Source organism: Parasteatoda tepidariorum, chromosome 9 (assembly GCF_043381705.1).
Source record: "Parasteatoda tepidariorum isolate YZ-2023 chromosome 9, CAS_Ptep_4.0, whole genome shotgun sequence".
NCBI lineage: Eukaryota > Metazoa > Arthropoda > Arachnida > Araneae > Theridiidae > Parasteatoda > Parasteatoda tepidariorum.
In genome coordinates, this window is record NC_092212.1 from 41,559,582 (window position 1) to 41,576,179 (window position 16,598).

At 26.8% G+C, this 16,598-nt stretch overlaps 1 protein-coding gene across 1 annotated transcript in view; it reads left to right on the forward strand.

The window, feature by feature from the left end:
* Positions 1-409: 409 nt before the first annotated feature.
* Positions 410-16,598, forward strand: part of LOC107452805 (tubulin polyglutamylase TTLL6-like) — a 49,088-nt gene continuing 32,899 nt past the window's right edge. Inside the window, exons 1-8 of the mRNA XM_071185800.1 lie at positions 410-452; positions 1,027-1,105; positions 6,233-6,273; positions 7,282-7,400; positions 8,965-9,095; positions 10,025-10,184; positions 11,842-11,985; positions 16,122-16,210. Coding sequence (XP_071041901.1) covers positions 410-452; positions 1,027-1,105; positions 6,233-6,273; positions 7,282-7,400; positions 8,965-9,095; positions 10,025-10,184; positions 11,842-11,985; positions 16,122-16,210 — 806 coding nt within the window. The remainder of the gene's footprint in view (positions 453-1,026; positions 1,106-6,232; positions 6,274-7,281; positions 7,401-8,964; positions 9,096-10,024; positions 10,185-11,841; positions 11,986-16,121; positions 16,211-16,598) is intronic.

Consider the following 16,598-nt stretch of genomic DNA (forward strand, 5'->3'; position numbering starts at 1 on the left):
ATGTGTTAGTATAGAAGTGTTTCCAATCTTTTGTCCAACCTCTGTACTTTCCAGTATGGTATGAGAGTTATAAGTAGCTAAAAACTTTTTCATTTTTTCATATTTTTGAAACTCAAAGTTTTAATTTTTTTTCTTCTTGTGATTTGTACAAAAAAGAGATTATTTAATTCACTAAAGAGCTCGTTAAAACTGGTTATCATAAGCAAATAAATATAAGTCCTCTATATACATAAAGAATTACTAAATAAATTTAAAAGCATAAATAAGAGGTTACAATATATATTTCAAGAAAATCATTAAGTTTTGAATTATGTTCTGAAATTTAAATTGTTACTTTAGATTTAAGTGTGAATTTTTATGAATCGGTAAATGCTAAATTAAGTGTATTCCTAGGATTAATTATTTATTGATGGCGAGTTACGAATTTCAAGAAATTGGAAATACGAATTCAGGTAAGCGACTATCTTCTACACTGCATGCTTGTTAAAATATACTAATTAAAAATTTAATAAGTGAAGGAACTATAATTTCTTTTCTTAATTAGCACTATTATAGTAAGTTCAATGAAATAAAAGTGGTCGCATTCATATCGATTCACAATTATCTGAGTAATTTGTGCCAGGACTTCATTTATGAAATTAACATTAGTCGCGTGAAACAAAATGGAAAGTAGCTTCCTTTTAATGCACCTCATGAAATGATAAATAAAGTGTGATGTCTCGACTATCTTCTACACTGCATGCTTGTTAAAACATATTAAGGAAATTAATAAATGGGAGAACTATATTTTCTTTTCTTAATAAATAGCACGATTATAGTCAGTGCAATGAAATAGAAGTGGCCGCATTCAAATCTCCCTGCACACACGTGTACGCTCACGTATTTGATGTACAAGATTTGTATTTTTGTCTAGAAGCAGGTGGTTTTACATTCAGTACAGTTTTCATGAAATTCGATAAAAAGTTTAAATTCACTTAATTTATTTGACCAGCTTGTATAGAAATTATATTATGATAATTATTTTAGAATCTATTGAAAGTCACTCAACCGACAAAGACCTCTTATTAATTCAACTTCAATCATCTGAATTGAAGAGGAAGAAAAGGTTAGTCATAAAATTCTTACTTATAATTTAGAGAATAACAAAAGAATTGACTAAAAAAATATGTATACACAATTAGTAAGAGAAAAGAATGCTATAAAATAAAATTAGAGAGAAAAATAATTATTATTAATATTTTATTTATTCATTTATTTATTTTTTGCTTTCTTAAATGTCCAATCGTAATGATTCAAATAGTGCAAATGGCATAAACTGGTACAGTAAAATAGACAAGCATAAACAGTAAAATAGTTGATCATTTTTTGACATGACTTTAAAAACGACATGATAAAATCATTTTAGAATTTCAATGTTTTAATGTGTGCAAATTGTAGAAAATTGCTTACATTTTGACAAAAATAAGAAAATTTTAATTTTTGAATAGTTTTAAAAACGTATCTTGCGAAAGTTTTTGGTTTTCAGAATGATTCAAATTTTAAAATATTTTTAAAGTTATTTCATACTTGTTAATTATCCTTGGAGTACATAATTATAAAGTATGTATCACCTTTCAGAATTTATATTAAGGAGTTTTTCAGTTAAAAAAAAATCACGTGTAAAATTTAATCCATAGCAAACAATATTATAAGAACTTAAAAAATCATGAATGTTTTTCCAGGTATGGTGAATTTTTCAAAGCATTGCTAGTAAAGATTTAAAATGTGCCATGAAGTAAAAAATTAGGATTAAAATTGAGGGGAAAATGCTGCATCACATTAATAATTAGAATATAAGAAGAAAATGAAACCCTACACAGAAGAATTTTTTTTTAAATTTTGAATACAGTAGCGAGATTTAAAATATAATAAAGAAAGAAGGAAAGAAACAATAATGCCTCCAAAACTTTGCCTACTACAAACTACTAAACTTCGCCGGCATATTTTCGAAAATTTATTTCAACAAATAAATTTTTAATAAGTTCAGCAAACTTTTTATTTACAAGTAATTAGTTATTCGTTTTTTTTCCTTTAAATTTTTAACTACTAAAATTATACTTTCATTTTAAAGCACGATTCTCAGAATAGCTATCTTATTTATATCTGTCATTCGACGTGATTTGCCGATTACTCAATTTGATTCACGGAATATAGAAAAGTTGTGACTTCATCTTAACTGCGAATTAATTTTCTTCTTTTTTTATATTTATTTATCAAAAGGTTCATTATTCATTACTTATTGACTAGAATAAAAATAAAACATTCCCACAACAGCCCTTTACGTGACTGGGGGTTCATGATGGTTAAGGATCCACAATGTGGTAATCATTGATTATGGCAATGTTGTCAGCATTGCGCACAGGCAGCCTTTACTTTCCAGACAAAGTGATACCCATCGATCTAAAACTGGGAGGACTTCAAGCCCCTACTGGGGATCAAACCCCGGTTCTTCACAACAGTTCACTAATTAACCCATCGCAGTTAATTGAATAGATTAATTAAATATGAAGTTATTTAATCAGCAATATATTGGTGGAAAAAATTAACATATTGTGAAAGTATTAGTAACAAAATAATTTTTTTTTTATTGAAGCTAATGAATTTAATACTCATTAACGATTCAATCATGAATTTAGTACTTATTAACGATCAAATTCGAGATTTCATTCGGCAAAGTGAAAATTTCGCCCCTCCTAAATATATAAGTTCAAGGAGCTCCTGAAAACCTTCTAAAAGTTTATTTATATAAGGAATTTATTCATATAAAAGTTTATTTATATAATAGCGTTTAATCAGCAATATATTGGTGGAAAAAATTAACATATTGTGAAAGTATTGGCACCAAAAAAAATTTTTTTTTATTGAAGCTAATGAATTTAATACTTATTAATTATTCAATCATGAATTTAATACTTATTAATTATTCAATCATGAATTTAATACTTATTAATGATCAAATTCGAGATTTCATTCGGCAAAGGGGAAATTTCGCCCCTCCTAAACATATAAGTTCAAGGAGCTCCAGAGAACTTTCCAAAAGTTTATTTATATAATGAATAAAACAATTGTAATTCTAAATAGTGATAAATTAACTTACCTGCTAAATGTATAAGATCCTCTTTTCACAAATTTTTTGTGCCAATAAATGCGGCATAATAAATCAACATATTTTAAAATTTTTGGCTTTATAATTTCAGCATGGAATTTTTTCCACGAAATAATACGGGAGAAACAAAGATTACAAATACTCTCTCTCGATTCACTCAACAGTAACGTTATCATTATGAGGGCAAAAATTATCATTTTGCGAGCTCTAATTATTTAAACTCTATGATTTCAACGCATTAATCTATAACAACGTTCAAATATTTATGTTCATTTATCACTTACATGCCAATTACGCGCGCCATTTAAATAAGGGATTAGTTTAAACAGAATTGATTTTTTTAAACTTTTTCATGAATCTGGATCTGAGTTTTTCAGAGAAATGAAAAATTGAAATTGTGCTCTTATTTCGAGGAATGGAAAAATCTGTCATCTAAAAACTTCTAATTCTACTAAAAAGAGTTTTAAACGAATTGCTTACATGGATAGAATTTCAAAAAATATACTTGTCTTTTAAAGTTAATTTTTAAGTTCATTGAATTTATAATATTTTATTTATTGTTTTTAACGAATAGTTATCTTAAAAAAAATATAAAATATTATTGCTTTTTCACATTAACCATATTAAAATATTTGCTGATTAAAGAAGATAAAACTTGCTATCGAATAATAAGGTAGCCTTTTTTTTAAAGTGACTGAAAATTTTATGACGGGAATCTCTACATATGTTAATAAATTGTACACGATATAGGAAGTAGAGCAAATTAAACGGTCGAATTTGTTTCTACACATTTAACTATATCTAAAGCAGTAGTTCCCAATTTTTTTTTTCAGGTGTGGAACCCTAAATGATCAACCTTATTTTAGCGGAACCTCCGAGATTTAATAATTAAATTTCATTAGCAATTGTGAACATAGACTCGTAAATATATTAATCATTTAAAACTATTAATCATTCGAGAAGAAATCAATTAATCATTTTGAAAAGAATTGACAGGAAAAAAGATAGAAATTTTATGAATTATTTTGAAAACATTTAGTGAAGGAATGAAGAATAAATTTTTTTCTTGAAGAATAAAATATCGTTTAATCAATAGTCTTAAAATTGGATTTTATGTCAAACTGTGGAATTCACAGATCTTGAGAGTCATCTGGTCTAGTTCTTAGTTCGATTTTCTTGTTTAGATCTTAGTTTGATGAAAACTGAAATATGGTGTCAATTGAAATTAAAACGAAAAATGACGAAAATAATTATTGAGAATGGTTATCAGAGAAACATAGTAGAAATTAGTTATTTTTATTTGATGCGAATAATAATGCAATTATTTGTAAATTCATATCATTTTCATAATACTTCAATAATCGTTACAAGAAATGATTTTTTTTAAATTTGGCATTTCTTTTTTCGCAAACATTTCAGTCAAATAATTTCCTTAAAAAATGGAAATAATCTCGAAATAATGAATAATTAATTAGATATAAATTTAGTTATAAGCTTCAAAATTCATGATTAAAAAAAGTTCTAGCTCTCGGAACACCTGTGATAATTCCATGGGATTTTAGGATTCCATGGAATACTATTTAGGAATTGCTGGCCTAAGGTAATGCACTAGACGTTCTAAATATATTATAATTGAAACAATATATAATTCTAGCAACACAGTTTGCGTATATTCTTTACAAAATTTTTTTTTATTTTAAATCGTAAAAAAAAAATAAAGCATTGTGTTTGTTAAATAAATACCCCAAGGAACTGAAAATGCATTTCCAGAGCACGTAGAAATGCATTTTACCCCGATTTGCCTCTCTCGGCCACTGTAATTTTTTCTTACTCTGTTCTTAAACTTTTTTTCCTCTCTCGGCTACTGTCGTTTTTAAGTTTTATTTCTCACCTTCATTTTTCCAATTTTTTGTTGACAACTTTTCGTTTTGCATTTCAAATCACATTTTTTCGCATTCACGTTTGGCAAGTCTTGAAAATGGGCTCCTGTTTGTGAGAGCTTGAAACAAGATGATTTTTATTTCCTATTTATATAAATTAGAAGTTTTTAATCAGGTAATTGTGTTTGTTAGTTAGTTTAGTATCAGCAATGGATGAGTTATATTATTAACTATGTAAGTACTAAAAATATTTTCAAAATAATTTTAAATCTAACTTAATGAGCTAATGCTTAAAATATCGCTCAAATTGGCATACAACAATGTAAGAAGCATTGAAAGTGTAATATGATAAAATGTTATTTTATTCAGCTGAAATTCAGTACAAACTGCCGGATCGATTGATCTAGAAATTACTGAAATGCATAGTGATCTATCACTATCACACTGGCAGTGCATTACATACTATGCCATTAAAATCTATGATCTCCCTATTACTATGATCTATCATTAAAATCTATGATGAGTTAAATCTGTTGAGAAGGTTTTCGAAAGAGGTGATATTTGAAACATATTCAGGAGACCACTTTTAATGTATAATACACAGTTTCCGGAATCTCTAAACTTATCAATCCAATTTAGTCTGTGTGCAAATCCTATCGACTTGAAAGGTGCCAAAGGAAAATTCAGAGGGAATTGTAAAAATAACAAAAAAAGAGTCTCATATTAACTTCGAATCCATAGTTTGTCAATGATTTATACTTGGATTTCATTCCACATAAACGGTAAATACTAGCAAGATGTGGAGACAATGGGAAAAAAACTGTTATGCTTAACACTTTCATACTTTTATGCATTATACTTTTATACTTCAATAAAACTTTATTTTACTTAAAGCTAGCGTCATATGTTGTGCAAGGGAATTAAAAAATTTAGTTAAAGATCACTTTTTTTATTCATCAGTGGACACATAAATATTACTACCAGATGTTTAAATAAGTTTACTTTAATTTAAATACTGTTTATATTTTATACTGTTTAAATACTGTAATTATTATAATTTAAATGATTAATTTAAATACTGTTTATATTTTCTCTTCGTTAAATGCTGTAACTTATTCTTTGTTTTGTAGCGTAGATTTAGGGATTCATAAAGATTGATATTCTAATTTTTTGCGTGTTTGAACTTATGTAATATATTTTTTTATAGAAGATTTAAGGCTTTTCTAAAAGAATGTCGATTTGATCTAGGTGAGCATATTTCATTTCAAGTTCTAGAAACCCTTTTTTTCCCGTTTAAGTATACTTTCAAGCTCTCAAAAGTGTAACTGTAATACTGTACAAAAACTCAGTTTTATTTAAAAAAAAAAAACTTTTTTTTAAATTTTACTTATTCTCTATTACAGAATTATGTAACTTTGAAAGAATTCGTAGGAGACTTGCAGTCATACACGTTGTTTTTATAAAAGCATACTTATTGTTTTGTTTCAGCAAGTTTTTGTTTATTACATGCTATTTATTTTAATTTAAAACTCTTTTGTTGATATCATGATGCTGTTTAAAATCGATTTATTGATTATTTACTTTTCTATTTTCTACCAACTGGTAATCTAAACTAAACTCAGTGGTGCGACAGCACATTAGCAGGAGGGCCAAGGCCTACTGTGCCCATCTCAGTTTTCTTGACCTTGGGCTTTGGGGTGCAGGAGCAGATGCCCCGGTTAGGTGGTCAATCGAACAAGAAACCCCCAGTGCTTAGATCCTAAACATGCTTGGTACTCATTTACCAACCCACTGAAGGGATGAAAGGCTGAGTCAACCTTGCCCGGACCGAGGTTCAAACCCAGGACCTGTGGCACGGGAGCACGAAGGGCTACCACTCTGTCACCGGGTGTCACAAGGCTGAAACTAAACGGTAAAATTTAACAGTAAATTTTTTTTAAAGAAAACCCTGCATAATTTGGAGTTTCATGGATATTTTTATAGCAATTTATTTGCTAAAATAGAGGACTAGCGAGAATTCGTTTAAAATTAAAGAACATATTTAAGAAATGTGAGGTGGAAAAACATTGTTAAATCACGTAGTTGTGTCTGCTTAATTAAATTCATTTAGTTAAAGTTTTACATCATCCAATCGGGCATTCATTTCTATAATTATAAAAAAAATTATTTTAGGTATTACAGTTATTTTATTTTTTAAATTTGAATTACAAGCTATTTTTAAAGATTGTTACACTAACACCCATCCATAATTTATAGTAAAAGACATTTTTCTCGAGTATGGTGCAAAAGATGTGAATATTACAGACGACTGGATTTTATCATGGACCGATGGAACTTTATCTTTAAAAGATTATTCAGCACTCAAATCGTATCAGGTTTGTAAAATTAAAATGAATCCAAGATTTTAAATTTATTAACATTTTTAATTATTCATAAAAGATTCGCTCAAAAAAGGTGGTATTTAATGTAAGTATCGTAAATATTATAGCAATTCTTCACAATAGTTACATAGCTGAATAAAGTTAACCAATACGAGTAAAACAAAAGTAATAGTTTTAAAAAATTAAAAAATAATAATAATAACTTTTCCACGGTTTTGCATGAAAATGTAAGACAATTTGTGCTTTTTTTCATGAGTTGCAACCTATACCCTTTCTTTGCTCATAAAGCATAAAAATGTTGAGATATTTTTTAAATGTCGAATGAAAGTGAGAAAAATATAAGCAATTAAAATGAAGTTTATATGCCTAAAAAGTACTTTCCACGTCCTTCTTTTATTATTAAATATATTAATTTAAAATGAGAAAAGTAAGGCACATTTTTTTAACAAATCATAACATATATGGAGTATTTTTGAAATCTTTTCCTAATTTATAATACTATATTTTTGTTTTTGAATTAAATTATTTGGGAAGCTATAAAATATCTTACACACTGATTCTAAATTACGCAACATCAAAAGTCTATTTTAACGTACAAAAATGTGAACTTGAAGTTTGTTTATACTGAAACTTAAAAGTAAAACTCTCTCATTAATAAATGTATTAAAATGCAGAACTAGTATATAATAGATAGTTAAGGAATTTAAGGTATGATTTTTGAAACAATTGCAAATAATTTCAACTATGCACCATTTTGAGACATTTTATTTACTAACTATATGTATATATATATAAATATATTTGAAAGCAAATAAATAATGGGTCCTTCTTACTTTATCAAGTTTAAAAATTTTTTAGTTAAATAATATAAAATATGTTAAAACATTCGTTAATTTACAAATTATTCTATAACACTGGAGCACAAAATGTTATAAAATGTTAAAGTGATTTTCCCTATTATGATGAAAAATAAATTAAATATTTTTCTTTTTAATTTTTTAAGATTTTTAACATGTTTTATTTAATTTTTGTCACATTATCAAACTTATTGGGCATGAAAAATGTAAGCATCTATATTAATATGTAAAATATTGACTCAAATTAAGCATGTTCTTCTTTTTAATGAGTATTATTTTGTCTCCTAATGTTGCATCTTAAATTTACTTAAATATTTATACTTAATATTTTACATATTTATACTTAATATCTTAAATATTTATACTTAATATCTTAAATATTTATACTTAATATCTTGAATATTTATACTTTATATCTTAAATATTTATACTTATTATCTTAAATTTTCATATTTAATATCTTAAATATTTATACATACTTAACATCTTAAATATAAATACTTAATATCTTGAAAATTTATACTTAATATCGTAAATATTTACACCACGATTATTCATAATGGTTGTATCTATATATTTGCATTTAAAACTAAATTAAACTTTAACAATAATAAAAGGAAAAGGAGTGAATAGAATTTCGAATATTAAATTCGCTGCATATAAGCGTTATATTATACTAACACATTATTATTATTTTGTAGAAAATAAATCATTTTCCTGGTATGAGTATGATCTGTCAGAAAGATTTGTTGTCACGTCACTTGAAGTTAATGAAGCGGAATCTTCCCCGAGATTACAATTTCTTTCCACTGACATTTTGTCTTCCAGAAGAGTATGTATATATATATATATATTTTAATAGAAGGAAAAACATAGTTAGCTTCTAAAATAATTCACCAGTAATATTTAAAAAAATTATAAATAGATAGAGGAAGAAACAGATAAAATTTAATAGACGTAATTAGAATTTTAATATCAAATTTTAATTTTAAATTCTATTTTTAATTTAAAAATTTACTTTAATTTTAAATTTTATTTTTAATTTTTGAATCCATTTTTTTAAAATTTATTTTTAATTTAAAATTTTGTTTTAACTATCTGTCAAACCAAAGGTCACTAATGAAATGAGCATGATATTTTAGTAAAATTCGATGGTTTTCTTGCATTACGTTGGAAGGATTTCACACCCGCGTGAGTAAACTATTTTAATTAGCTGAAAAATGAAGTTTTCGTACGGAATAAAAATAGTGGTAAATAATCAATAAATCCATATAATTTAACACTCTTCCGTCATGCATAAAAAAACTGTAACATTATACAGTACATTATACATTAACATTATTGCAGATACTGTAACATTAATTTAATAATTTTTTCATTGTTATTTGCTCCCCTTCTGGGTGACTTCACATTTTTAAATTTATCAAAACGCTTTAAATTGTATCAATAATAATTCTAAAAAAGAATAGATTAATTATAAAATGACACGTTTTTACACAGTATTATGTGTAAATTCATTCCCATTTCAATAAAATGACTGTTGGAAATCTTCATTTTAAAATGTTTTAAAAATTTACTGCTGATAATGTTTAGATAAGAATAAAAACTCTCATAATGTTATGTTTGCTAAATCCTAAATTTTTAATTTTAAAAATATGGCATTTTTGTAATAATTTTGAAAACAATATGGTAAGAAATAAATTTAAAATTGTTGAAATACGTTTACAATTTTTACAATGATGTTTCCAATTAACGGTTTAGATTGAGGAATTTAACTGACTATTGTGAACGCAGAAAGTATCAAGATGTCTTCATTATAAAGCCAGACGCCAACAGCCAAGGCGTTGGAATAGAAGTGATTAAAGATGTAAAAAACTTTAAGAAGTATCGGAATGTTATTTGCCAAAAGTATGTGCGTAAGGTAAGTTGGAAATTTCTGTTATGTCTACATAATGCTATGCATAATTGCAAGTTATTTCAGTTAATACGTAATTTTATTTCTCTCTCCAGTACTTTATCTCACTTTCAAACTTGAACTTTTATACATACGTTATCCATTTATCGACTTCAGAGTAATTTTGAACCAAAATTTCGAGGAAAACACATTTAAAATTTGAAAAATGTTAATATTTTTTAAGAACATCAGGAAACATTTTAAAGAACATATAGAAACTATTGTAAATACTTCAAAAAAAATTTAAAATATTTCAAAAGCGGTTTTTACTCATGTCCATTAAACAAATAACTGTTGACTCATCGACGCCAGCCATGTTATTTATACCAATAAATATAGATCTAAGTACACAAAAAGTTAAGCTTATCGTTAAAAGTAATAGTAGTAATTTTGAATTATTAAGCAAATATAATTTTATATATATTTTGAAACTTGAAGTCGATCAGATAAGTTTTAGAGTCTTCATAAAACATTTCTGCCATATAAAAGCCATATCTGTAAAAGACATATTTGCAAAAAACGAATAAATTAATAAATAGTTTTAATTGACCAATATTAACCCATAAATACATATTTTAATAAAATGGATGATAAACAATACCATGACTAAAAAAACTTGATGCGCTTGTAGCATTTTGAATTTGAAAAAACACAGTTTGCAAAACAGTTTTAAAGGGATATCCAATTACAATTGATTTAATTAGCGGATTTTTTTTGTATATTTCCTAAATTTTACTTAAAAAAATTTTTTTTCCATCAAAAATTTCTTTTTTTTTTTTAAACGAAAAATATTCCTGAAAAAAAAACATGAACATGAAACCCTTTCTGAAAAAAATCTAAATGATTCCTGCGACTCGGTTACTTTTTATGTTTCTTTATAATTTTATTTGCCACAACGTACACGGAGAAATAAAATATTGGAAAATTATCGCAGTATATGGTATTGACATTTCTGATTTTAACATATACATTTACACATCTTATACATAATTCTGGTTACTAAAACCGAAATATATGGCATGTTTCATTTGGTAATTTTTTCATATGGCAACGGTCTATCGGAAATCCTGATTTTCGAAATTATAGCTCTTTTTACCACTTATTAAGTAAAAAAAAGTACAGAACTGAAGAGTAAATTTAACCGAATAAATGCTTTTAATGCCATTTTCTAAGGTATCATGATAAAATTACCAACGCTACCACATTTAGCAAAATTTTATCATGTATTTTAAAATCTTCTTGTTAATTTTATCAAAATCATTGCCAAAGCGTTTCGGTAAAAACTACCGAGCTTTTTTGTGTTCGCATAAAGCCAGAAACACCGTACATTTTACCATAGTCTGATAGTTTTGACCATATTTTTTTCTCAGTGTATTAGCAAGTCTTTTGGTTTATAAAGTTCTTATTTTTATAATAAAATATTTTTGCTGTGGTTTTATTAAAAAAAATATATACTGACACCCAAAAAAATTCGATTTAAGGCAATTATAATGCAAATTGTTAATTTTTTTAAAAAGTTTTACTGATTTGAGAATCATCGAGTTTATTAATAATGTATGAAGTTTACGTAACGATTTTAAACGTAAATCGAAGAAAGTGTTTACATGTTCGATTTTTTTAACAGCCATTTTTAATAGATGGTTTCAAAATGGATCTTCGTTTGTATGTGCTAATTACATCTGTCACACCATTGCGAATATACTTATATAAAGAAGGATTGATTCGGTTGGCGACTATATTGTATAAGAAACCTAGTTTTACCAATTTAGTAAGTAGAAAATTTATTTGTTTTAACCTTTTCATAAGTTTTTAAGTTGCACTTTTAGGAATTTATCCTGGAAGTAAATGCTTACATTATTTATTACATAATATGTGCAAAGATTAACTGTTTAGTGCATGAAACAGAATTGATTATTGAATAACCTATTCTGCATGAAACGAAACGTAGCAATATCCTATTAGCAATATTTATGTAGAAATTTGAAGTACCATTTCTGAGACAAAATACAGTTCCGATTATCCGAGTTTCCGCTTTAACCGAGCTATCAAATATTTCAAGGATTTTTTTTGTTCTAATTTATTTTTTAATTTTAAAACTACCGCTGAAAAAAAATTCTGAATTTCATCTTCCAAACACTCAGGAAAACGAAATCAAACAACTTGACCCGATGAAATGATCGTTAATATCGTCAATAATAAAAATAAATCTAACGAAGATGATGAAGACAGTGACGATGAAAATCAACATGTAAAAATCTCGCATACAAATGAACTAAAAGCTATCGAAAGTGCTTTTGATTATATAGAACAACAAAAAGAGGCGACACCAGCCTTCCTGTTATCCCTAAAATAATGGCAAAATATTGCCGCAAAAAAGCGCCAAAGTAATGTAAAATAAAAAAAACGATGAAAGTAAAAACTTTTAAGTAAAAACTCTTTCGTTCTCGTAAAGTATGCTCTTCGAGTGTTTTCGAGTAAGTTTTTTAATTATAATATGAATTATATGTGGTGTACTCGTAGAAATTTTGTACATTTGTTAAGTATAATGCATTTATACCTACTCTTTTTCTTTCCTTTCTAAAACTCTTCGCTTCAACCGAGTTTTTCAGTTATTCGAGTTAATCGTGGTCCACATTAACTAAGATAATCGGAGCCCTACTGTATATACTTTGGAAAGGAAGCTCAAACGTCTTTAGTTAAGTAGTAATACACTAAATAGTCAAAATGAATATCAATAAAAAGTATTGTTAAAATAAATAAAGATACTTGCAATTTAAATAACAAAAAAACGCTATCTATCTTATTCGTTCGTTTAAAAAATGAATTTAGAACAAAAGAAATTTTCGAGATTACAAACAATATTAGGCTGATATTTTGCTATTTCAACTGACACATGTAAAATGTCAGAAATTAAAATTCAGGACACAGGGCAAAATGAATGGATTTTGTCAATAAATCTATACTAAATATCAGCTTGATACTAATGATTTGCACTTGCCGTTTATTCCCAAGCTTTTTTTTTTTCGTAAATATTACTTGTTGAGTATGCAAATATTTTCACATTTTAAACTGGTAAAGTTCCGAATAAAAAAAATATGCTTCTTTTTTTACTTTTTAATTTAAAATATAAGTTTTAAACTAAATATTGAATGTTATAAGAAATATGACCCGTCTATACTACTCGATAATTACATATATATTTCGATTATATATATTTCAACTATATATATTTCAATTGCCTGTAATTTCCTTGGTTGCTGTTTGAATAAAAGGTAAAAATATTACAATCCATTTAAATTTTTAAAAAAATTATTCAAATATTGTCGAAAAGTGCTGAGCACTAAATTATTCTTTCATCCCGTGATTTAATCTTTGATCTTTATTCATGGAATGATTATTGCATAGTGCTTTTATTTTTGAGTGATCCAAATTTTCGTTCATTAAAGAAAAGGTGCCATTGCTGTTGCCAACGAAAAGGAACAAATTAAGCCCTTTTACTGGGGTTACACTTGACATTTATACACAGTCATTCAGAAACGAGATCAAACGAGATTTTCCAAAAATTTTAATTTATAGAAAAGAATTGAGTTTGTATTCTAAAAGTATGAATTGTGAAAAAAAATTTCTCATTTTTTTCTGAGTAATTAATGATTAAGTGTTAGTTAAAATCCCAACTGTTATTTTTTTTACTCAATGGGGGCAAGGTTGATGCCATAACTCTAAGTGTCTCTTATTGTTATTCTCATTCATAATTTTAATTACTATATAACAGAGTCTTCAGATTTGCAGTGATTGGGCATATACTAAAGTGACCACATTTTCATTGAGACAANTGTAAATAAAGAGTTTTGAGTTGATAGTATTTAGTATTATTATTTTCCCAATAATCACGAAGTCAAAATAATTTGACGGCACGTCTATGACTTCATTAAGCAATTTTTTAGAGAGAATGGCACGTTGGTGAATAAAGGTTCGCCACCCCTGATATAGAACAACAAAAAGAGGCGACACCAGGCTTCCTGTTATCCCTAAAATAATGGTAAAACATTGCCGCAAGAAAGCGCCAAAGTAATGTAAAAAAAGGAAAGAAAAAAAAAAACGAATAAAGTAAAAACTTTTAAGTAAAAACTCCTTCGTTCTTGTAAAGTATGCTCTTTGAGTGTTTTCGAATAAGTTTTTTAATTATAATATGAATTATATGTGGTGTACTCGTATAAATTTTTTTGTTAAATATAAGGCATTTATACCTACTCTTTTTCTTTCCTTTTTTAAACTCTTCGCTTTAACCGAGTTTTTCAGTTATTCGAGTTAATCGTGGTTCACATTAACTCGGATAATCGGGACCCTACTATTGTATATACTTAAAATAAAATCTGTTCTGGTTGGGGGGAAAATCAGCATTATTAAATACTTAGTATGTACAAATTTCAAAGAATGTGAAGTTTGGAAACAGGTTGTTTATTTAAACTAGAATTAGAAGTGTTCGAATTTACTAGGGGTTTGACGCAGTCTGCTCGCTCTCACTCGTCAATCCCTGGAATAGTTTTCGCTGTTCCTATAGGATCACCTCGCTATTGAGATCCGTTCTTGCTTCGTTCTTCTGCCTATCATTAAAAGTTTAGCATTCTTGTATAAGCTCATACGTAGACCAAAATTGCCCAGCATTTAGACAGGTCTTGGAAGGCAAGCTCAAACGTCTTTGGTTAAACAGTAATACACAAAATAGTCAAAATGAATATCAGTAAAAAACATTGTTAAAATAAATAAGGATACTTTCAATTTAAATAACAAAAAAACGCTATCTATCTTATTTGTTCGTTTAAAAAACGAATTTAGAACAAAAGAAATTTTCGATTTGAACTGACGCATGGAAAGTGTCAGAAATTAAAATTCAGGATACAGAGTAAAATAAATGGATTTTGTCAATAAATCTATACTAAATATCAGCTTGATACTAATGATTAGCACTTGTGCCCACGCCCTTTTTTTTCGTAAATTTTACGTGTTGAATATGCAAATATTTTCACATTTTAAACTAGTATGGTTACAAAAAAATTTTTGTCTCTTCTTTTATTTTTTAATTTAAAATATTTAAAATATAAGTTTTAAGCTAAATAATGAACATTATTAGAAATATGACCCGTCTATATTATTCCATAATTTTCAATTATATATATTTCAAGTTGCAGTTTGAATAAAAGGAAAAAAGGTTACAATCCATTTAAATTTTTAAAAAAATTATTCAAACATTGTCGAAAAGTGCTGAGCACTAAATTATTAATTCACCCCGTGACTTAATCTTTGATCTTCATTCATCGGGTGGTTATTGCGGAATAACATAGTGCTTTTATTTTTGAGTGATCCAAATTTTCGCTTTTTAATGAAAATGTGCCATTGCTGTTGCCAACGAGTAGGAACAAATTAAGCCAAATTTTCCAAAAATTTTAATTTATAGAAAAGAACTGAGTTTGTATTCTAAATGTATGAATTGTGAAAAAAATTACTTATTTTTTTCTGAGTAATTAATGATTAAGTGTTGGTTAAAATCCCAACTGTTATTTTTTTTACTCTATGGGGGAAAGGTTGATGCCATAAGTTTAAGTGTCTCATATTGTTTCTCATTCATAATTTAAGTTAATACTATATAACAGAATCTTCAGATTTGCAGTGATTGGTTAAATCACATATACGCAAGATTTTGCGATTATGCTTTTCTTTTTTTCTCATATTTTGATTATGAAAAACTTACTAAAGAAGATAGACTATATGAACGGTGATTAAAAACGATTTAAATATTTGTCGCATGCAGATTGAGTGTTCATTTTCCAATTTAAAGATTTTTAAAATGCAAAAAGCGATACACTAAAATATTAAACATGTTAATTTATTCTACTTTGTTTACAGAATGAAAAGCGAATGCATTTAACTAATTATGCTGTCAACAGGAATTTAGAAAAAAGTTTCCAAGAAAGACCATCAGAAAATTGCAAAAAGTAGCATACATATTTTTCTTAATTTTGCAAAACTCCTTAAACTTAAATCAGTAATTTTGGAACACAAAAAGTTATGCTCATTAATCTTATAGTATGTAGTTTCAAGATTTCAAAATGTTTAATGCAATTATTTAAAATTTTAAAATCTTAAAGCAAAGTTTCGGTGATTTAAATCAAAACCTCAATAAAGATTAATTTAAAAAGCTTTTTTTTTTCTTCCTTTAACAGTAATTCGCTACACATACTGGTCATTGTTTTTTTGCTTTATTTTTGATGAGGATTAAAAAGATACATAATATAGAGACGCTCATTTCATTTCTTTCTCTAATATTATACCTATAAAGTTTGATATAGGGAAAGTTTACCAGAAATGTTTTTAAAAAATTTT